Consider the following 24,600-nt stretch of genomic DNA (forward strand, 5'->3'; position numbering starts at 1 on the left):
AAACACACCTGCCTGCTAACCTGCCCTTGCTGCTATTGTCTAGGGCAGAACCAGGCTCCAAGCTTTTGGGGAGAGGAGGAGGATGTTGCTGACAGGGTCTGGAGAGATCTGATTTAATGCAGCTGTCACTTCTGCCAGAAAGATTTAGGAACACATCATTAATTGAAGACAGAAAAAGGCACCAGTGAATATCTAAGAACACAGCCAGGGAAGTCTCGAAACCATCTGTAGCAGAATAGTATTAAAATGCCAAATCCTTGGGGCACCGGGGTGTTTCAGTTGGTTAAGAGTCTGCCTTCGGTTCAGGCTGTGATCTTGGGACCCTGGGATGCAGCAGGCTTTCTGCTCAGTGGAAAGTCTGCTTCTCCCTCTCCCTCTGCTCCTTCCCACCCCCCCACTTGTGCTTGCTCTCTCCCTCTCTCTCTCTCCAATAAAAAATGCAGAGTCCTGGGCCACACATCACACCTGCTTACTCATCACACATCACACATCACACCTGCTTACTCAGGATGCAGGTGTTTTATCAAGCTCCCCAGGTAAGTCTGATACTCACTAAAATTTCAAACATCTCAAGAGAAGGACCTTTCCTATGATTTTCTTTTCTATCCGATATAAACTTCTCTCTCTCATTCGCTGAAGATGAGATTTTTATTTGCGAACTTCCCAAGCCCCAAGCAAACTCCACCAATTGGTATGGATGAAAACCCACAGAAGCAACAGAGTCCTTGTATGTATGGATTACTTCCTTCCTTCCTCACCTGCTGCTTCCTGTCTTTCCTGACTCGATGTCCCATTACTGGCACATACTGGCACTGTTTTATATGCATTATTCTATTTAATCCTTGAGTCAACCCTTAGAATTTTATAGATGAGGAAATAGAGACTCAGAGGCAAGTGTCTTCCAGAATGTCAAGCAGCCACTAAGTGGAAGAGCAGGATTTGAGCCAAGGTTTGCCTGATGCAAATCTCATTCTTTCAGACTGTTAGGCTCCCCAGTGCTAGTCTTTCCTAAAGATATACCTTGTGCTTACATTGGATTTAATCAGTGCATCTTTCTACAAACCATCAGCCAGCTTTTGAGGCAATCATGATTGGTACAAATATATCTTGTTATGTGGGCTAAGGAAGAGACATGGGAACACATCAAACCTTTCAACAGGTCTATTTAAATCACTGGGAAAATTCTGGAAATGTCCTTCCTGGAAAGCTACCCCAAGTATTTCTTGTTGTTTCTTCCTCTCCCATGTAGTATCACTTACCATTGACAATGGAAGGCATGCCACCCACCTTTCTCACTGATGCTGTGAATGATGCTTTTCCCTTCATTATCTGTAGTTATTAGGAATGTAATAAGACATTCATTTTCTCCTTGCAGAGAACAGGGAACAGAACCATCCTTTGAAAAATCTGCAGATAAAGGAGTCATTCATTAGGTTAAATGAGATTCCAAAAGAGATTATTTTTAAAGCATAGTGGTATTGAGTTTTAATATGCAAATAGGAATTTCCAACACTGCAGAATAGGAATAGAAACAACACAGGATTTTTCCCACCACCTGAAGTTTTAGTTTCTATTCATGTTCCAGAAGAACAGTTCCAGGTGTGGTCAATCAGGACTGACTATCAAATGCACTTATCAAACTGATGGGGGCCGGGATTTCAATACAGTGAAAGTACTTGAAGGCAGGTATGCCTAGTTGTTTTGGGAATAGAATGGCCTTGATTGTGGTGATGAGGTGGCTGTATGTTCCTCTTGGCTGAGAGCATCTGGGAGGAAGCCTAGATTACATTTCAGAAAAAGACTACGCAGCCCAAAGTGATACTGATACTGCTACAGGGTCTTTCCCACAGTCAAGATTGTTGGCCATGTATTGTCACAATAGTAAATATCAATTAATATCAGAAAATGGACATTGAAGTGTTATGTACTCAGGGACTGGGAGGATGAAAGTAAGCCCCAGATTAGAAGGAACGCAGCTGACAGTTTGTCTACCATTCAGTATAGCCTCTTTGCTAATTAAAAAACCCCACAAACATAATTCAGTTTTCCTCACATCTTTTTCAAATAGAAATGGTTTTTTATGGAGCTTATTCAAGAGGCAGAAAATGAATGTCACTACAGAAATTAAAAATACAGTAAAATGGTCAATGTTAATACTATTAGAATTTTTAGCAGTCTGGTAGCTATGCCAGAATTATGTAGCATTTTCCAAATTAAAAAAAAAAAACTTGCTTAAAATTCTCCTATCTTCTAAGTTGAAGACTTTGTAATGATACTGTTATACCTTTTTTTTTGGTCAATGAAACACTTTTTTCAGAATCCTGTAAACAGAACAACTGTTGGCTTTTAACCTAAAATTTTGACATATGATCCAATATTAGTGATTTATGACACAGTGGGTCAAAATATTGAAACTGGGACTGTCCCAGATAATCTTGGACATACTCGTGCTAGACCTATAATTTTCTCATTAGCTTTAATATAAAAATTTTAATAAAACATTTTATTTTAAAAGTTCTAATAAAACACATAAAGAATCTGTATGTGCTTCTTTGATTCTAACAAAGAAAAAATAAATAATATGCTATTTCTCACTCAACAATGTCATAGCCACAGAAAGAAAAATGTTGAGTTGTTTTTGCATTTAATTTATAAGATTAAAAAAAATGTGTGTCAGGGTCTGTGAGAAGAATGTCTGTATTAGTTATGAAAAAAGGGACTAGTAAAACATTTAGCATTTTGGATAGGATTTCTTTCCTCCTCCCCCCAACTTTATTTATTTATTTTTAATTTCTTTTCATCGTAACAGTATTCATTGTTTTTGCACCACACCCAGTGCTCCATGCAATACGTGCCCTCCCTATTACCCACCACCTGGTTCCCCCAACCTCCCACCCCCGCCCCTTCAAAACCCTCAGGTTGTTTTTCAGAGTCCATAGTCTCTCATGGTTCATCTCCCCTTCCAATTTACCTCAACTCCCTTCTCTCCTGGATAGGATTTCAAATGATAGATTTAAGTGAAGATATTGCTTATGAATTCACTAGAAGCATCTATTTACATAGGACTATTCTAAATCATTCTCATCTGGTCATTCCCAAATGTTTATGATTATCTAAATCACCTGGGATTTTTTTCAAATAAGGATTCCAGGGACCCTCCTGGGTATCTGATTTGAGAGGGCAGTGGTATGTACAGAAGCTTGTATTTTAGTGAGTTAACGGTATTTTTAATTTTATTTAATTTTAGTTTTTTGACAGACAGAGATCACAAGTAGTCAGAGAGGCAGGCAGAGAGAGAGAGAGGAGGAAGCAGGCTCCCCACTGAGCAGAGAGCCCGATGTGGGGCTCAATCCCAGGACTCTCGGATCATGACCTGAGCCGAAGGCAGAGGCTTTAACCCACTGAGCCACCCAGGCGCCCCTTAACCGTATTTTTAATAAGGTGATCTGATGATGACATTCAGGAACCTCTGGGCAATAGTAGATCAGTGATATTTGTGTTATTTCATGTGTTATGTCATATGATAGCACAGCATATATAACCATACTTTGATCATTTTTAGATGGCCTTTATCACATGTCCTCCTACCACACTGCTCAATTAACTAGGATTCATGAAGTCTTGGAGAATATGCCTTTTCTTTTAAATCTTTTTTTTTTTAATACTTTATTTGTTCATTTGACAGAGAGAGATCACAAGTAGGCAGAGAGGCAGGCAGAGAGAGAGAGAGAGAGAGAGGAGGAAGCAGGCTCCCTGCCAAGCAGAGAGCCCGATGCGGGACCCGATCCCAGGACCCTGGGATCATGACCTGAGCCGAAGGCAGAGGCTTAAACCACTGAGCCACCCAGGTGCCCCGAATATGCCTTTTCTTATTGGTGAAATTTCCTCCCTCCCTCTCCCTCTCTACCATGACAGTGCATACCCACTCTGTTTCTCTCAAGCTTATTTACTGCAACATTTAATTCTCAGGTAGAAAATACATAGATAGCTTATAACACTCCTTTCAGTAATATTAATCCTGCTTTTTTATTTTATTTTAAATAGCTATACTGAAGTACAGAGAGGCTTAATTTACTTCACCAGGATTACTTAAGTTTTCATGAAACTGTTAATATGACCTTTGAGTCATGACTCCCTTCTTGCTTTAATTACTTCACCACTCCTTTTCACGACTGTTATGACTCTAGATTTAGCTAGTTTTGTCATGTTTGGGTATTAAAATGGTATTATTGAATGTGCAATGAAAGAGTCCAGCTTGAGCTGGAGATTTGCATAATTAGCTGCTAAGGTTTTCTTTTGTTGTTCATTAAGGAATGGACCTTTCTTTTTTACCCTCCTTTATGAGTGCCAGCAGTGCTGCCCTAGAATAATACAATGAAAATAAGATCTCAGGCAGTCCATGCAATCATACTTAGGAAAGGAAGAAAGGTGAGAGTGGGGGTGAAGAGGCTGGCATCTAGGAAGGTCCAGGAAGGATATGGAAATAGAAACCATGTGCATGCAACCACAGAATTATGACAACTATGTGTTTACAACCTGAGCTCTGGGAATGAGTCAGGAGTTCTCATGGGAAATGGTTTCCCAAGGAAAAGAAAAGGATTCTGTGGTCAAGGAAGTCTGGGAATCCTTCCTTACTCTACTTCCTTTTGCCTCTCCTGAAAATACATGTAATGTAATATCCATGATTTTTCAGGAGTCCCATGAAATAAACAAAAAGCTTAGCTTCCCATTTCCAAAACTGATATGACCATGGGTGCTGTTTTCCATCGAACATTTTCGGAACTCGTGTTGCATTGAACACACTTTGAGTAATAATGTTGTGAGTACCTGAGTGTTGGGGTAAATTAAAAAGTGACTTTCGGTAAAATGGAAGGAGTGAAGTTAAACCACATGTCTTTAGAGATGCTCACTGAAGTCTCCACAGCACAGTTGAGGAATAATGTCTTTGGATTATAAAGTTATGCTATTTTACTTTACTCTCCGTGTCCTCGCTGGGGGGAAGCATGGGCTGATAAGAGTCACTATACAAGACCAAACATGTGGTGGTAATTTCAAGGCGATGTGATCAATGTCATAACTGGGTGAGTAACTTGAAATAGAACTTATAAAAATCCTCATTGGAAAAGTGACTTTTTAATTCATAGGCTGATAAGTATATTTTTTTCTCTCAAATTCAGCAAGGTTAGTGCTTTAAATGATATTAGGAATCCAGTTATCCTTTTCAGTTTCTAAGTTAGAAATAGTTGTATTCCCCTATTTTGAAGATAATTTACTCAGTTACACAAAAAGAATCATGCAAATATTTCAAATGCCCCTTGAGAACTAGTATTCCTCTCAAATCCAAGCATTTATGATAAGCTACTCAGAAAACTGTATATTTAACTATAGTAACTCTCTGTTCAATACTTACCATGTTTCCAAGGTTTACTCCTCTTTCCCTACCCCTCCTCCCAAAAACATCAAATTTCTCATGCTGCCTGTGAATGGAGTTCTAGTCGTTTGCAGGGCATTTTCTGCAATTTTTAGCCATTTCTTAGAAGTACGTGGTAAATATCTCAACGGCCATGAAATGAAGCCCGAGGATATGCTCTGACTTTGAACTAGTTACTAATGTGAACAGTCCACAAAGGCGACTTTCCTCAGTGCTTTTACTGCCTCCTGCTTTCAGTGTTAGTGTCAGGCACACACCACGTTGCCTAATTTATGTTATTGGGGACATCTATCTTTAGTCACCAAAAAAGCACAGCTGAGGGGTCTTTTGAACACTAATCGTGCTCCTCCATACAGGGTCATTCAACTGTGCACAGTCAGAAATCTCAATTTTGAAACAATGTAGGTAATTTTCAAAACAATATAAATGCTGCTAACTTATTCCACTTTGGAAATGGATTAATTTCTCTATTCCATGTCAGTCTTTTCAAGATACATATCTTGGAGTGTCATAAATTGTCTTGATTTTGCCCTGTGCCTGAGATATGTCTTGGTAACGTCTCATGTGTGTAGGGCAGCCGTTCTACCTGAGCCGCACGAGAATGCAGAGGTTGGGATGATGGAAAAACAAACCCCCCAGCCTGTCCCTTGAGGAGGAGCTAGTCATCTTCTTCACAGATTGTTTTTTAAGTGGCTTTCCCAGCTAAAATACAACCGATTTAAATATTCGAGATGGACATTTTGCCACTAAAAAGAATCTGAGTTTAAGTCATTAAATCTTAAAATGACAGGTGAGAGAAAGCAAGAGCGGAATTTGGTTAGCAGTTAAAGGTCATAGGCCCTTCTTGTATTTGGGAGGTGAGCGACAGGGAGTTAAGAGTGAAGTTGATAGTAAAAGCACATATAAAGGAGCAGAGGGAAAATGTCCATGAGCCAGAACCTGCCTGGTATGTCAGGGCTGCTCTCCGGAAACCCCTATGACACTTCACCTTGTCCTATCTGGAAATACGGCAATTGGATGATAAAGGATGATTTCAGGTTTAGGGGTTAAAATTGAGCTATTTTAAAATTTTTCTTCTCTTATAATTAAAAAAATATATATTCATTCTCGAGTTCTCTACAATTGCATCTGTTAAACAAAGGTGAACTTGCCAACAGAGCTGAAGTCAAATAGAATCGCTATGACTGGGGCGCCTGGGTGGCTCAGTGGGTTAAGCCTCTGCCTTAGGCTCAGGTCACGATCCCAGAGTCCTGGGATCGAGCCCCACATCGGGCTCTCTGCTCGGCAGGGAGCCTGCTTCCCTTCCTCTCTCTCTCTCTCTGCCTGCCTCTCTGCCTACTTGTGGTCTCTCTCTGTCAAATAAATAGATGGATTCTTGAAAAAAAAAAAAAAAAAGAATTGCTATGACTTTAAATTGTTTGTATCCCAAACCATCACATTTTTAGTCTTATGGGATGCATTTACTCTTAAAAACTAATGTTGAACCAGTGCCCTGGTTCAAATGAGGTCAAGCTACTGAAAAGCCCTTCACAGAGTTCCTGCCTATCAAGAACAACGTAAAGGAAAAGAAAGCAATTTAAGACAAGTCTAACCTTCTGCTTCACTGATGGTCGCACCAGCTAGTTTGCATTTGTCAACACATTCTTCTCGGGCCTGGCCATCTGCAGACAGGTGGCATTCAATGCAGCTCCTGTGAACATTATTCAGTAGGGTTTATCAGTTCATGTTGCTGGAAAACCGATATGCAGCAGGGGTATTGCTTTACTGCTGTTACTGTGATTCGTGCTATAGGAGTGTCTCATAGAGGGCGCTGCCTTTTGTTACTTTCAGAAAGATATTTGGGTGATGTTCAAGAGGGAATTGCCTTATTCTGATTCCCTTTAGTAATCAGTATTTTGTGAGCCAGGCTTGATAATAGCTACTATCCTCATTTATTTATAATGATTGCTTCTGATTGGTTAAATAACAAACAAACAAACGAAAAAACCCCAACAATAACATACTTATTTTGGTATTTGAGTTAATATTTTGATTCATTTTACATTCTCACGAGAAGGGTTTATGCTCCTAAAATATGATCGGTGACTAAACAAAGTTTGAATTTCCTAATAGAAGTGGTCTGTATTTTAACAAGAACTGTAAGATTTCATATATGTCATGAATGACTATTTTAAAGATTCAATTGTCTGTAACTATTTTGAAAGAGTCCAAGCCTTATAGGGGTATTTTCAAAAGCTGAGGTTACAACTTGGATCCTATTAATGCAGGCTTTTAAATAAACAATCGCTACTTACAGAAATTACAGAAAAGTGTATTTCCGAAAACAGTCTGGTAAGAATTAAGCTTCTCTAATGATGTCTATACAGCAAAGTAAAACTCAGACTCTGAATTAATCTTATGCTGAAAATCACTTCACAACCAGACTCTGTTTGGAGTAACCCAAAACAGCAAAAGTTTTCTTAGGTATCATCCTGCCTCTCTCTTCCCCAGGCCATGGAAATGCATACTCTTTTAAATGCTGGAAACTTTCGCCCCCATGCTTCACCCCAGGCCTCCCCCAATCAGCCGAAATTGCCCTGCCCTAGGCAGGCCTTCCCTAACCCTTACCAGTTAGTTCTCTTGCCCTGGAAGCCTCTGCATTCCTTTGTAGGAAAGGATGAGGAGCAGCAGTCTATGTGGGAGTGGGGATAGAAGTCTTGGCTGGAAATTGTCTTTGCATTTCAAGCGTATTGCATTTATCTAGGTTATATATTTACTTAGAGTGGCTTCGCAGGGGGCTGCTAGACACTGTGGAAACCCTTAAAACCCTCTACCCTTTGATGCATCTCAATGATGTCTGCCCAGGCTAGTGTGGTAGCCTGCCATACAGTGCCACAGCACCCTTTATATCCCTTGTTATAACTCTCAGCTCAGATATTGTTATAATTGCTTTAAATAATGTCTGTCTTTCCCACTAGATTCTTAGCACCTGTGATGGCAGGAAGTGTAACTGATTCAGTCATCACTATATGCCCTTGGCCTAACACAATTTCCGGTGAACAGTAGGTACTTAACACCCATTTGGTAAGTGAATGTATGAATGAATAAATGAAAGAATGGACTCATCTCAAAGCTAACCTAAGCACCAAGGCAATTACCTGATTCCTCAAACTTAAACTACCTTGACTGTTAACTTCATATTTTATAAACCACATTTTAAATTGAATCGCATCTACAGAGAAGATTAAATAGATAAATAATGGAAGAAACACCCCAAAAGGACATTTTACATTTAATTCCATTCAAGTAAGTCTAACCATGTCCCCACATTTCTCTTGGCGTATGTCCAGACACAGTGACAGAGGAGTTTTGACACCTGAGTGGTGAGGAACCACTGAGTGAATATTGATTTTCTTACTTTATTTACACTGGAAATGCAAATGTCACCACGTTGGGTATAGAGTTAATGAAACTATGAACTGCTTAAGCATGTTTGCTGCATAATACATTATACACTACAATGTCATAACACCGCCTATTTGGAGACTTGCTTCACTTGACTTAGAAATGTTGCCCCCACTTTCACTGAGAAGTTACCTACTAACCAAAGAAATAGTGTTTTACTAGAAAACAAAAAAGGGTTTTGTTGTCATTGCTGTTCATATGGTATAAAAGAAAACACAACACACAATAGTTGTGTAGAATGACAACCAATGACAGGTGCCAAAGAGCATGAGCAGTAGAGAAGAGGGAAGAAATGGAAAGCCATGATCCTCTTTCTGCCTTTTGCCTCCATGAGTCTATAGAGAGGAATGTATCAGCAAGGTCAGGCTCTAAACTTCTAGATAAGGAAGAAGCTTGTCTGTTTCCCCTGAAAAGGCACTGAGTGTGAGTGCCATCAGTCTACCTCCGCGGCATTCCTTCCGTGTGGCAGGTATTGTAAGTGAAAGGCCATCTGAAGCTCAGCTTCCCCAGGGTTGCCTCTAGCAGAAATGTGACATTGTGGTCCTCTATAATGGGGACAAAGAAGGAGGCAAGGGAGACACTGAAGTTCCAGGCTGAGGATCACAGGGGCTTGGTGGCTTTATGTGTTTGGGTGGATGCTCCGAGAACAAACCCACCAAAAGCAACACAAGGGAAGTCGAGACATTACCGTTTAGAGTTACAGGGATCGCCACAGGTGGGACAACGCTCACAGGTCGGTCCAGAGGCTCCGGGGTTCGTGCAAACACATTTGCCACAGACGCAGTCTCCTCGCCCGCTGCAGGGCACCCCATCCTCCGAGAGGCAAGACTCCGTGCTGGTGGTGCAGTTACAGTACTCCCCCGACCAGCCAGGTCTGCACACGCATTCGCCGCAGTCACACACGCCGTTATCTGCAAAACAAACGCCCCGTGATGCTCAGGGCCACCGCCACTTCAGATGGGGTGGGGGGGCATCTTTTCCCTTTGCCTTTAAACACTTCAGAAAGACTGGAGAAAAATGAGAAAAAAGTGAGTGTGTGGGGGCTAGGAGGAGTTATATTTTATGGAACGAATTTTGCTAAGTGTGTATATTTATTGATCTGGTCTCTTAACTGAAGACTAATCTGATTACCTGATGTTATATCAAAAAGAACTTATAGGCAGATGAAATGAGATAACATACAAGCCTATAATAGCAACTTGGTGTGTGTGTGTGTGTGTGTGATTATATGTGTGCATGTATTTAAATTGTTTTTACAATTTTTTGTTTTTAATTAAGGTGCCATAAGATAGAGATGCAGCACAGACCTGGGTAATGCCTTCCCTCTACATCATTTAAACTGAGTGATCATAAAAGCCTCATCTATCAAATAGAGGGAATAAAATCTTACAGCAGTTGTGGTCAGATGAGATAATGTGTAAATCTTCTAGTTTTGCATTCACCAATTAGATGTCCTACAGGCATACAGTGAATGCTTAATAAGTTCATTTATTTAAGAAACTTTAATTGAGCATATATCATGTGCTGAAGATTGCATTAGGCATGAAGATAGAAAATTAAATAAGGTCACTGAGCTTATAGTCTAGAGTAGGAGACAGGCAAATAAATACTACCAGTAATAAATACAGTCCAGTGCGTTAAGTGTTATGCACACAGTGGGAGAGTTTCCAAATTAGACCAGAGATTTGGGGATGTTTCCAAAGGAGGTGATGCTTGAGCCGAATTTGGATGCTACAGATGGAAGACAGAAGAGGGTTACATGCATTTTAAACCAAGGAAAAAAGCACAGGTAAATGTCAGAAGTCTGTAATCGTGTGACCTGCTTAATACCCACAGTGAATTCGTATAGATAGAGTCAAAGGTGCATATGAGCTGTGGCAAGAGGGCAGGATGGCAGGAGTGGGGGTTGGAAAGGTCAACAGTAAGCCAGAAATCACATCATGAAAAGCTTTATGGGTTAAAGAAAGAACTGTTATCCTGAAAGTTATGGAATTTTAAGTAGAGACCTGAACAAATAGCTATGTGCCTAGAAATATCCTGGCATCTGTAGAGAGGGTCAAACTAGAGACAGGAAAACTGGTGAGGAGGTTTTGTTGCAGCAAATGAGGCAAGAAGATCTGAGGTCCGAAGTGGTGCCAGTGGGATTGGAGAAGAAAGAGGTGCTCAGTGGCTGGGGCAGCTTTTGTCCGACCTGGAATGGAAGCCTCCAGTTCACGCTCACTGTTTATCCCCAGTGCCTGGCACGGAGCTTAACTGTTGAACAAATACATTGTTCTGAAGCAGAAGAAGAAGAGCAGCTTTGGGTAGGGAAGATGTCAAGTTCAGTGTTGGCTCTGCTGAGTTCTGAGGGGCCTATGGGACATCCTTGTAGGCAGAGATATATATATGTGTGTGTGCGTGTGTGTGTATGTATGAAAAGAAAGACCGAAAGGTTTGAATTTTGGATCCATCAGAGAGAGATGGCAGGTAAAGCTGTTGTGGATCAGGTCATATACAGAAAGCAGAGGGGAAAAGCCCTGAAGAGCATCAGCATTTAAAATGTGATCAAAGAGGGGTGCTGGGGTGACTCCGCTGGCTCGGGCCCTTCGTCAAGTCCTGTTTCAGGCTCCCTGCTCAGTGGGCAGTTTTCTTCTCCCTCTCCCTTTGCTTGTGTACCCTCTCTCTCAAATAAGTAAATCTTTTAAAAAATGTGATCAGAGAGAAGGATCTTACAGGGAGACTGAGAGGTAGAAGAGCAAGGAGAGTAAAGCTGCAGAAACCTAAGGCAAAGGCAGCTTGAAGGAGGCGGTGCCTGGAAACTTGCTGCAGACAGAGCTCATCTAAGTTATCCTCTAAAATAAAATTGCTTTTTGTCTCTTCCTCAGCATAAAGGGGAACTTATTCTCGTGATAGGGATAAATTTCTATATTGAAGGCAGAAATTTAGAAAACTCTTCCAAGAGCTCCTGTTAGAATTTAGAAACCCTTCTTTCTGTGGGCTTTCCAGAACCATCCACCATATCACTGCTAATTGATATCCACAAGGAACCAGTTATGAAGTACCTGTTCGTATAACCACAACCACAAAAACAACAGCAAAACCTCCACAATGGCCGCATGTAGAAACAAGATGATAACCAAAGATCAAGACAAAATTGTCAGGCTCTTTTCAGAGAGATGAGTCTCTCTGGAATGCCATTGACTGATAACTGTAAATGTATAATGGTAGGAAGTATTTTCTGTAATGCCATCTGCCTGTTTCTCATCTCTTAAAAATCAAAATATAGAAGACCAATGGAATTTGGGCAAGGAATAAATCAATGGAGCCCTATATCTATGAGTATTTACAGATGGATGAAAGAAGCTACATGAAAAAGAACATTGTAGTAATAGGCCTTCAGAGAAGTGGCGTACTGCAGAGTAAATTAGTTGTTGCAGAACTGAGATCTGCATGAGAAGGAGAGCTGGAGCATATTCTGGCCTCTGTTGCAAACAGCAGAGTGTCTGTCCACAAGGCCAGGCACAGATTTTATCCTTGCACTAAGCAGGATGCCAGGCACGTAGTAGGTATTCCATAACTATTTGTTGAATTTGAATAATAGTACTTCCTTTTATTATACCGTTTTTTAACTTTTTTTTCTTTTTTTTAATAGGCTCTACGTCCGTTGTGGAGCCCAACTCAAGGCTTGAACTCATGACCCTGAGATCAAGACCTGAAGTGAGATCAAGAGTCCGAAGTTTTACTAACTGAGCCACCCAGGTGCCCCCAGTATGCATTTTCAAAGAGAAAGTTACTAATAATACAGTGACATCCTTTGTGATGTTACTACAAACAAAATAGCTTTTGAGAAACAGTAATGATTGAGATTTGTAAAGTACCTTCAATATGAAGGAAATTGACATTAGGGAAGTTTTCTGCGTCCAACTGAGGATATAATTGTTTTCTAAATAGGAATTGTTTTCTAAATAGAACGTCTCTAGCGATCAATGTTTCTGATACAAAGAGAGGCTCTATTATCAGACCTCCCAAACTACAATGCACAGACCAAGTCAGCCCTTTCTGAGTGCATTTCCGTTTGCACACATGGCACCAAGTAAAGTCAGAGACCATCGCCAAACTGAAGAACTATGTTGCTGAGCACAGTTCAGTGATTACACTGCTCTAGACTTCTTGGATCTAAGATTTAAAGGGTAAATATAGGTGGGGGTGGGACTACTATCCTATTGTATTCGATTACAGGCAGAATTTTTTTCTGAAAGGTGATTTCAAATGTTTTGGGCACATATTTTATTAAAAGATTTTTCATTAGAGATGCAATCTGGGAATCTGCCAAGCATATTCATTTCAAGATGTGGAGACAGCCTCTGGCTTTGGGCTGTGTCCTCCTTACATCTTATGAGAAGAGAACTGATGTGGTTTTGGACACACACCCATTAAATAAGGAAATAGACCTCCGATGAAAGGGGAGAGAAATGTGTCTCGATCCGGACAGACCCTAAATTTTTCACTCTCTGGGGAGAAGAAAGAAGGCAACCTCAGAGGAACTTGTTGGTAGTGAGAGCTGCCACAAAGAAATGAAACGGAGGTACGCTTCTAAGGGCATCACAGCGTTTTCAAAGAGCTCGGAATTCTTTGAGGCTTCTCTTCGCAGGCCTTTTTTTTCCTGAAAACCAGTCTCTTTTATATGTTCCTGACTCTGTGGTCTGAAAACATAACTTTCTTAGTTTTCTTTAAAGATAATGGCTTTCTGTTTTGAAAAGCTGCCTGCTCACACGCTGTGAAAAAGGGAGACACTGGGAGCTTAAATTCAGCAGTTAGTTAATATTCCTGTTGTAACACAAATTTATATCATTTTAAAGAACATGAACACATTTGCAATGCTTAGGCAGATAGATTATACTTATACTTAAATATATGGATATATATATCAGAATGATTTTTATAACAGTCATAGTATATGCGACATATTCTTAAACTACAGTGATTCTCCATATGCAAAGGTTTTTTTTAATTTATTTTTTTTTAAGATTTTTTATTTATTCATTTGACAGAAAGAGATCACAAGGAGGCAGAGAGGCAGAGAGAGAGAGAGAGAAGCAGGCTCCCCGCTGAGCAGAGAGCCCGACGCAGGACTCGATCCCAGGACCCTGAGATCATGACCCGAGCCGAAGGCAGCGGCCTGACCCACTGAGCCACCCATATGCAAAGGTTTTTAAAACATGTATTTTTCTATTTAAACATGTTCTCAAGCTTAAAAAATTCCAAGCAATGCTTCATTTTTACCCTTTCCATAGCCTTCATATATCCTTATTGATCTTTATTATACCCGGTGCCTAATCTAGTATCTGTCATATAATAAGTGTTTAATAAATATTTGTGGAATGAATGAAGGCCCTGAAAGTTCATTTAGTGTTTCTGTGTCCCTTGTCCTTGGCAATATGTTCCTTAAGCAGCCTAGCTTTTTATTTTTCCAAAGTAATAGGCATTTAAGAGTTGGGTAAAATACCCAAAAGCCTGATCAAGAAAAGTCTGGAAGATAATGGAGTTCAGGTTACAGGTAATTTTGTGGAGTCTGGGTAATAACCAAAGAGTAGGTGTTTCCATTTTTTGTTTTCTAAATTCTGAGGGAAATAACAATAGAGATGTAAGTTGAATTGGCAGAGATCTCACCCCAAGCAATTGTGAGAGCCAGAGAAAATGCAAGCGAAGATCACTTACCTTAGGTCTAGAGATTAACCCACTCCCTTGATCAGAAAATACGTATTGAGCACCTGCTCCGCCCAGACCACTATGGAAAGTGCAAGGGACGTAAAGCCCCTTCTTGACACTTGCCCACTTACAATGTGAGGTGGATTTAGACAACGCCTACCTCCACAGAGTAATCCTTTGTGCCTCACGCAGGAGAAGTTGTCACACTGGCAGAAGGGCCCATAAATGTTTCCATAGGGAGACAGGTGGCAGATGCACTGCCCACAGAAGCAGTCGCCTCTTCCACTGCAGGAGGGGTGATCCGGGGTCTCCTTGCAGGACTCCGTGCTCAGCGTGTCCTCCCCACACTCGCAGTGAGGACCCATGTGGCCAGGGTTGCAGGCGCACACCCCACACTGGAAGGAACCGTTCCCATTGTGGCATTTGGAGCTGTTCACCTCCACTTCTTTCTGACAGTCACATTTGCATTCCGGACTGACAAGTATTTCTAGGGCGTCCCCCAGCCCCACAGGCTTTATGATAATGTGCCTGTTTCTTCTCTCACAGTTTGGTATACTCACAGTCACGTTAAATGTAGCCTGGAAAAGAAAATACCAACTATCTTCTTCCATCCACCAAAATACATAGGAAGAAACGAGTTGCATGGGGATCAGCTTTGCCAAAATCATTTATTAGGACATTTTTGAAATCGCCTTTGAAAATCTTGAAAGGAAAAATCCATCTTCGGGGTAACAAGGGAACTTCTGACTTACCTGAATATTTTTTCAGACATTCCATTGACCCTATACTTACTGTGTCTCCCACCTTCATGTGAGAGCATTTCTTTTGGTGTGGGAAGAGGGCCCCGTTGTTACAGATGGCTGTGAAAGATAGGTTGAGTCCTTCTGTGTCTCCTAATACTTCTAGTTCCACCTCAGACCTCAGTTCCTTTAGTTAGGACATAAAGAGTTAAAATTACAACCAAAAAATACAACCAGAAGAATCTGTGAATCCTGTTCATTAAACTACAAATGAATAAAATGAAATCGGGGCTAAAAGAAATTCACCATACCATCAATCAAGAAAGATAGCCAGCAAGACACACACACACACACACACACACACACACACACACACACGCACACGCACACATAGTGTACATATACACACTATGTTTTATTGAGTCTAAGAGGCCATCAGTTATAAAATACACCATTATTTTATGACAATGACATTATGACAAAATATCTCATGATCATTCTGTGCAACATATATGAATCAATCCTATTAGTCTATCATGGCTTTGAAAATTATTTTACCCATTCCAAGGGATTTGGCAATTCTCCAGCCCTGAGTAGCATTGCTTAGCATCTAAAGGCATTTTTTTTTTTTTTGCTTGTATCTCAGTAACACAATATAACAACAGCTTCCTTTACTTGTAAGTATCATCATTTCTTAGGTCCCATAAAGCAGCTGGTTCTGCTTTGCTAGGAATGTCGAATTAAAGTCATTCCTTTCACAATGAATATTTGCTTCACGGATATCAAATTTATACCCTGCTGTTCTGTTTTGGTACATTGCTGCATATACAACAACTTTTCATTTCAATATTAAATCATAGTGCAACCTTTTTGAAAATATTTGAAAATGGCAATTATGCTCAACATCTATAGCACCAATAGGGTACTTAACAAACTGAGGTGACAGCAACATATAGAGTTAGGGCCGATTTCATATATTTGCAGGCAATGAGTACTACATTGTGACTTCTACCCAGTGTTTGTAAGACACCATTAATCATAAAACATATCCCAATTTTAGAGATGTTAAATGTGGGAGAAACTGTTCCTCAAAATCAATATTGGAATTTATTATGTGCCCATTGTACATTTAATGTAGAGTTGGGTCTGGAGAATGAGTTTAAGACAGGATTTCTGCCCTCAAGATGATTATCATTTTGATGAGAAAAAAACAAATAAGATGGCACCAAGTAGAGCAGTTAACATACAAGTCAATGAATGTACCATTAGGTTTAAAAAATTGTGTCATACAGATGTAAGTTTGGGACAGTTCAGAAAAGAGTGGTCAGTGAAGGCTGAAGTATTAGAAGTCCTTAACGCCTATGTTGGATGTAGATGTGTGGACAGGATGACAATGGTGTCTTGGGGGAAGGGACCAGAAGAGAGAAAGCTCAGTCCCCCAAGGATATATAATGGGGAAAATTGGGGCTTAGACCCAGCCCAGACTCCTGCTGTCCTGGGAGACACCATACAACAAAGAGCCTAGAAGTTTGCAGAGATGACTTTAGACCTGTGGGAATCATGCCCTATAGCTTTAAAGTAGGGGTCCAGTCTGCTGAAAATACAGCTGCGGGGAAGTTGTCTGGGAGGCGTGTGCAGGACAGACTTTTGGTCTGTCAGATTTCCAGGCGAGGGGTTAAGTAGACTGGAGTCAAGAAAGATGGGATGTTGTATTCACCCCGGCCTGAGGCACAAGGACCAGGCACCTGGGGTGGTTAGTAAATGTGATGACATAGATTGAAGAGAGAAGGAGTAGATATGACACATCTAGGTTATGACAGAGGAGAGATAAGGGCAAGGTTTTCACGGAGGAAGATTGTCAGGGAAAAAGGAAGAAAGATTTATTTGTTATGGGGAAATCTAGTGTTATTATGTGGACTTTCTCTGTTCCTCTTTTATAAAATAAAAGACTATATTTGGAGGACAAAATTATGAGAAATGAAGGCAATAAAACAATAAAAATAAATTATAAAACACTATGAGTTGAGTAATACTTCAGTTCATCTAAGATTTGAATCCCTATCCTCCTGGAATTTTGAAAGCATATTCAGCTTCAGATTTTCCTTAACTATAATTTTGCCAACAGCATAGTAAGATGACCCTATTTTCCTCCAAATTCTAAGTTGCTGACTAAATTCTAAGTCATTCTTCTTCTCTGCTGTTTATATTTGCCCCATATCATCACTCCTTCAGTAGGTGGACATAAGGCTGATTTTTCAGAATATGGTTTTGATCAGCGATTGAAGTGTCATTTCTCGAAGGAGGAGTCAAGATGGCAGAGAAGTAGCAAGCTGAGACTACATCAGGTAGCAGGAGATCAGCTAGATAGCTTATCTAAACATTACAAACACCTACAAATCCAATGGGAGATTGAGGAGAAGAAGAACAGCAATTCTAGAAACAGAAAATCAACCACTTTCTGAAAGGTAGGATTGGCGGAGAAGTGAATCCAAAACGACGGGAAAATAGACCACAGGGGGTGGGGCTGGCTCCTGGCAAGCGGAGGAGCAACAGAGCACAAAATCAGGACTTAAAAGTCTGTTCCACTGAGGGACATTGCTCCAGAGGCTAAACCGGGGTGAAGCCCATGTGGGGTCAGCATGGCCCCAGGTCCCACAGGGTCACAGAAGGATTGGGGGTGTTGGAGTGTCGCAGAGCTTGCAGGTATTAGAACGGGGAAGCTGGCTACAGAGACAGAGCCGAGGACTGAGCTCTCAGCTCGGGGTTACCTTGAACTGGTCGCAGGCTGGGTGAGCTCAGAGTGCGGCCGGAGGCCGGGGATACGGGAGTGATTGGGTGCTGCTCTCTGGGGGGGCGCACTGGGAGGCCGCCATTTTCATTCCCGTCCTCCGGAACTCTACGGAAAGCATTCAGGGAACAAAGCTCCCGAAAGCGAACCCGAGCGGATAACTTAGTCCGGCCCCTGGTAAGGGCGGTGCAATTCCGCCTCGGGCAAAGACACTTGAGAGTCACTACAACAGGCCCCTCCCCCAGAATATCAACAAAAAATCCAGTCAGGACGAAGTTCATCTACCAAGGAAAGCTGATTCAATACCAAGGACAGCAGCAGAATTCGAGAGGAGGAGAAAGCAAAGCACGGAACTCATGGCTTTCTCCCCATGATTCTTTAGTCTTGCGGTTAATTTAATTTTTTTTTCAATTTTTTTTCTTCTTCTGCTAAATTTTTTAAAAACTTTTACCCTTTTCTTTTTTAACGTTTTTAACTAGTTTATCTAATATATATATATATATATATTTTTTCTTTATTTGTTTTCTTTTTTAAATTTTTTTCTTTTTTTTCTGAACCTCTTTTTATCACCTTTCTCCCCACCACAATTTGGGGCCTCTTCTGATTTGGTTAAAGCGCATTTTTCTGGGGTCTTTGCCACCCTTTTAGTATTTTACTTGCTCCTTCATATACTCTTATCTGTACAAAATGACAAGGCAGAAAAATTCATCACAAAAAAAAGAACAAGAGGCAGTACCAAAGGCTAGGGACCTAATCAACACAGACATTGGTAATATGTCAGATCTAGAGTTCAGAATGATGATTCTGAAGGTTCTACCTGGGCTCGAAAAAGGCATGGAAGATATTAGAGAAACCCTCTCTGGAGAGATAAAAGCCCTTTCTGGAGAAATAAAAGAACTAAAATCTAACCAAGTTGAAATCAAAAAAGCTATTAATGAGGTGCAATCAAAAATGGAGGCTCTCACTGCTAGGATAAATGAGGCAGAAGAAAGAATTAGTGATAGAGAAGACCAAATGACAGAGAATAAAGAAGCTGAGCAAAAGAGGGACAAACAGCTACTGGACCACAAGGGTAGAATTCGAGAGATAAGTGACACCATAAGACGAAACAACATTAGAATAATTGGGATTCCAGAAGAAGAAGAAACAGAGAGGGGAGCAGAAGGTCTATTGGAGAAAATTATTGGAGAGAATTTCCCTCATATGGCAAAGGGAACAAGCATCAAAATCCAGGAGGTGCAGAGAACCCCCCTCAGAATCAACAAGAATAGGTCCACATCCCGTCACCTAATCGTAAAATTTACAAGTCTTAGTGACAAAGAGAAAATCCTGAAAGCAGCCCGGGAAAAGAAGTCTGCAACATACAATGGTAAAAATATTAGATTGGCAGCAGACTTATCCACAGAGACCTGGCAGGCCAGAAAGAGCTGGCATGATATATTCAGAGCAGTAAACGAGAAAAACATGCAGCCAAGAATACTCTATCCAGCTAGGCTCTCATTGAAAATAGAAGGGGAGATAAAAGCTTCCAGGACAAACAAAACCTGAAAGAATTTGCAAACACCAAACCAGCTCTACAGGAAATATTGAAAGGGGTCCTCTAAGCAAAGAGAGTAAAAGTAGTAGATCTACTACAAAAAGTAGTAGATCAGAAAGGAACAGAGACAATATACAGTAACAGTCACCTTACAGGCAATACAATGGCACTAAATTCATATTTCTCAGTAGTTACCCTGAATGTTAATGGGCTAAATGCCCCAATCAAAAGACACAGGGTATCAGAATGGATAAAAAAACAAAACCCATCTATATGTAGCCTACAAGAAACCCATTTTAGACGTGAAGACACCTCCAGATTTAAAGTGAGGGGGTGGAAAACAATTTACCATGCTAATGGGCATCAGAAGAAAGCTGGGGTGGCAATCCTTATATCAGATCAATTAGATTTTAAGCCAAAGACTATAATAAGAGATGAGGAAGGACACTATCTCATACTCAAAGGGTCTGTCCAACAAGAAGATCTAACAATTTTAAATATCTATGCCCTTAACGTGAGAGCAGTCAACTATATAAACCAATTAATAACAAAATCAAAGAAACACATCAATAATAATACAATAATAGTAGGGGACTTTAACACTCCCCTCACTGAAATGGACAGATCATCCAAGCAAAAGATCAATAAGGAAATAAAGGCCTTAAATGACACACTGGACCAGATGGACATCACAGATATATTCAGAACATTTCATCCCAAAGCAACAGAATACACATTCTTCTCTCGTGCACATGGAACATTCTCCAGAATAGATCACATCCTGGGTCCTAAATCAGATCTCAACCGGTATCAAAAGATTGGGATCATTCCCTGCATACTTTCAGACCACAATGCTCTGAAGCTAGAACTCAATCACAAGAGGAAATTTGGAAAGAACCCAAATATATGGAGACTAAACAGCATCCTTCTAAAGAATGAATGTGTCAAGCAGGAAATTAAAGAAGAAGTGAAAAAAATTCATGGAAACAAATGGTAATGAAAACACGACGGTTCAAAATCTGTGGGACACAGCAAAGTCAGTCCTGAGAGGAAAATATAAAGCGGTACAAGCCTTTCTCAAGAAACAAGAAAGGTCTCAAGTACACAGCCCAATCCTACACCTAAAGGAGCTGGAGAAAGAACAAGAAAGAAACCCTAAACCCAGCAGGAGAAGAGAAATCATAAAGATCAGAGCAGAAATCAATGAAATAGAAACCAAAAGAACAATAGAACAAATCAACGAAACTAGGAGCTGGTTCTTTGAAAGAATTAATAAGATTGATAAACCCCTGGCCAGACTTATCAAAAAGAAAAGAGAAAGGACCCAAATCAATAAAATCATGAATGAAAGAGGAGAGATCACAACTAACACCAAAGAAATACAGACAATTATAAGAACATACTATGAGCAACTCTACGCCAACAAATTTGACAATCTGGAAGAAATGGATGCATTCCTAGAGACATATAAACTATCACAACTGAACCAGGAAGAAATAGAAAACCTGAACAGACCCATAACCAGTAAGGAGATTGAAACATTCATCCAAAATCTCCAAACAAACAAAAGCCCAGGGCCAGACGGCTTCCCAGGGGAATTCTACCAAACATTTAAAGAAGAACTAATTCCTATTCTCCTGAAACTGTTCCAAAAAATAGAAATGGAAGGAAAACTTCCAAACTCATTTTATGAGGCCAGCAGCACCTTGATCCCAAAACCAGACAAGGATCCTACCAAAAAAGAGAACTACAGACCAATATCCTTGATAAACACAGATGGAAAAATTCTCACTAAAATACTAGCCAATAGGATTCAACAGTACATTAAAAGGATTATTCACCACGAACAAGTGGGATTTATTCCAGGGCTGCAAGGTTGGTTCAACATCCGCAAATCAGTCAATGTGAAGTGTCATTTCTCAGTCATAAAGATTATTTCTCTCATGTCTTAAGATCTCAAATTATGCCAATTTAGCATTAAAATTTACTCTTTTTTTTTAAAGATTTTATTTATTTATTTGAGAGAGAATGAGTGAGAGAGAGCATGAGAGAGGAGAAGGTCAGAGGGAGAATCAGATTCCCCAAGGAGCTGGGAGCCCCATTCAGGACTCGATCCTGGAAGTCCGGGATCATGACCTGAGCTGAAGGCAGTTGCTCAACCAACTGAGCCACCCAGGCGCCCTAAAATTTACTCTTTAAATCTGTTTCAACTAGTTTTATTATAAGTTTATTTATCCAGAAAATATTTATTGAATTCCATGATGTGCCAGACACTGTCCTAGGTGCTTGGGAAGCAAAACCCACAAAGATAGCTGAACTTTTGTAGTTTATATGCCAGTGTGAAAAGTCAGAGAGGAAACAATATAATACATAAGAAAATTACGTAGCATGCCAAGAGGTGATAAATGCTATGTAAAACATTAGGGTGGGATAATAAGAATTAAGAGAGTGTGTGTATGGGGTGTAGTCTGCGATTTTTAAAAAATTAATTAGAGTAGGATTCAGTAAGAATCCTGTAAGAAGTTTATATTTTGAGGAAGTGAGGAATCAGCATGCAGATATCTGTCGAAAGAGTGTTTTAGGAAAAGGGCACAGTCAGTGCAAAGGCCCTAAGGCCAGAGTATGTCTGACTTGCTCTGGAAACAGAATAGCCAGGAGTCTAGAGTTGTTTTACTGGATCAATTCTCTGATGGAGTAATAGAAGGTGAAGTCGCAGAGGTCATGGGTGGAGGAGAACAGATATGGTAGGGTCCTTGTAGGTGGTTTTAAAGAATGTGGCAATTATTCTACATAAAATGAGAAAACAATTAGAGTTATCTATAAAAGAGTGTTATGACGTTACTTAATATTTTTAAAGGAAAAGTCTAGTGTGTGTGTGTGTGATTTGTGTGTGTGTGTTTTTTTTTTGTTGTTGTTTTAAATTATTATTATTTTTTATTTTTTTATAAACATATAATGTATTTTTATCCCCAGGGGTACAGGTCTGTGAATTGCCAGGTTTATTCACTTCACAGCACTCACCATATGTCCTCCCCAATGTCCATAACCCCACCCTTCTCTCTTGACCCCCCCTCCCCTCTGCAACCCTTATGTTGTTTGTTTTTTGAAACAGAATGTAGGAAACCAAAGGTGGAAATGAGAAATAGCATTTAGGATGCTTTTGCAGTCATTCAAGTGAGTAAAAATGGTGGCTCCAATCAGGATGGACGCAGTGGAGGCAGTGTCTGGATCAAATTCTAAGCAATTTTGAAAACAGAACCAGCATGATTTTCTGATGGATTAAATATGCATGATAAGGGGCACCTGGGTGGCTCAGTGGGTTAAGCCGCTGCCTTTGGCTCAGGTCATGATCTCAGGGTCCTGGGATCGAGTCCCGCATCGGGCTCTCTGCTCAGCGGAGAGCCCGCTTCCCTTCCTCTCTCTCTGCCTGCCTCTCTTGTGATTTCTCTCTGTCAAATAAATAAAATCTTTAAAAAAAAAAAAATATGCATGATAAGAGAAAGAGGAGAGTCAGAGATCATTTTAAGCTTTTTGGCCCTAGCAACATGAAGGATGGGATTACCATGAATTGAGAAGGAGAAAACTACAGGAGCATCCAGGTTACCCTCCTAAATTGCCAACTAAGATATCAACTGATTCCCAGACATCTGCACTTGGATGTCTCCTAGAGAAATATATATAGCATGATTGCTGGGCAGCATCGAGGGTCCTCCTGAGGTCCATGATCATGAATTTAAAGCACGATTGTATGTTTTTCCCTTCCTGTTCAGCTGTGCAGGATGAATGGATAGTTGGGATTAACCAGGACCATGACTGGCCAAGCAACCTCAGTGGAGCCGTAAAGGGCATGGGAGGTGAGGGTGTGTCTACAGAATGATCCTAATGGTTGAATTTAAGCTGGTGGCCCAGGCACAAGAGGACATCAAGGGGATGAGGGACTGAAAAGAGAAGGTAGGGTCACTTGAATAAACAGAGAGAGAGAGTAGGGTCAACTAATTGAAGATCCTGTTGGGCTGGAAGAAATACTAGGAGAACTGCAGGAGTGAGATGAAAAAGTAGGAAGTGGTGGGCAGGGATTGGATTGCGTGAAGCTGAGATTATAAAGGAGTCTATTAGCAATGACAAAGTTTAAGGTATGACAAAAGAGGGGGACAAGATCATTTTAGAAGCAGAGTTCAAGAAACAGAAGCCAGGGTACAAGAAGGAATATGTGTATACTGAAACTGAAATCATCAGGAGCTAAAGCAGGAGTAATGTTAGAGACCGTGGCTCCATGAGTCAGGAGCAAAAGAAGTGAGGGATAAGACCTGCATGTCTGTGAATTTGAAATTAGGAATAGTGGGTGATGTAATCTGACCAAAATAAGGGAAATCTTAATGTTGATATAATTGGAATATCATATTGCAGATTTGGCCAGGAATATTTTCATGTGAATTTCTCAAAGAAAAGACATAAATGATTATATGTATATTTCATCCTATCATTCACTCATTTACTGAGCATCTACTATGAGCCAGACAAAACAAAACAAACCAAGTCACTTCCCTTCTGGAGTTTAAATGCTATTAGGAGAGCTTGCCAGGGGGAGCACTGATATTTCAGTATCTTTTATTACATAGTTAAGAAAGGAAGAAAATTAGTGAACGATGGTCAAATGAATACACATCCGGTATTTCAGGGTTTTTATGTCAATATGTCATTGTAAAACACTGAGCTGAAATTCATCGCCACTAATTATAAACAAACATTGTCTATCTCTGCCCCATCAGAAGTTAGTCAGAAATATTTTCTCTCAATCTATTCTCTTTCCTTTCTTTTTATAGACTTAAAAGAAATCCAGTCAATGGATCCCCATATTTTATTTTATTTTTTTTAAATTTTTATAGAGGGAGAGGGACAGAGGGAGAGAAAGACTCCCAGCGTGGAGCCAGATCATGACTTGATCATGACCTCAAGATCGTGACTTGAGCGG

The 24,600-nt window shown here is 40.3% G+C and overlaps 1 protein-coding gene across 5 annotated transcripts in view; it reads right to left on the minus strand.

Moving 5' to 3' along the window:
- ITGB6 (integrin subunit beta 6) overlaps positions 1–24,600 on the minus strand; it is an 80,777-nt gene that overhangs the window by 12,739 nt on the left and 43,438 nt on the right. For all 5 annotated transcript variants that reach the window (XM_046019735.1, XM_046019736.1, XM_046019738.1 and 2 more), the window contains 5 exons: positions 15,356–15,490; positions 14,724–15,141; positions 9,564–9,786; positions 7,024–7,121; positions 1,288–1,407 (listed from right to left, as the gene is read on the minus strand). In XM_046019735.1, coding sequence (XP_045875691.1) covers positions 1,288–1,407; positions 7,024–7,121; positions 9,564–9,786; positions 14,724–15,141; positions 15,356–15,490 — 994 coding nt within the window. The remainder of the gene's footprint in view (positions 1–1,287; positions 1,408–7,023; positions 7,122–9,563; positions 9,787–14,723; positions 15,142–15,355; positions 15,491–24,600) is intronic.

The sequence above is a fragment of the Meles meles genome, chromosome 9 (genome assembly GCF_922984935.1).
Source record: "Meles meles chromosome 9, mMelMel3.1 paternal haplotype, whole genome shotgun sequence".
Lineage (NCBI taxonomy): Eukaryota > Metazoa > Chordata > Mammalia > Carnivora > Mustelidae > Meles > Meles meles.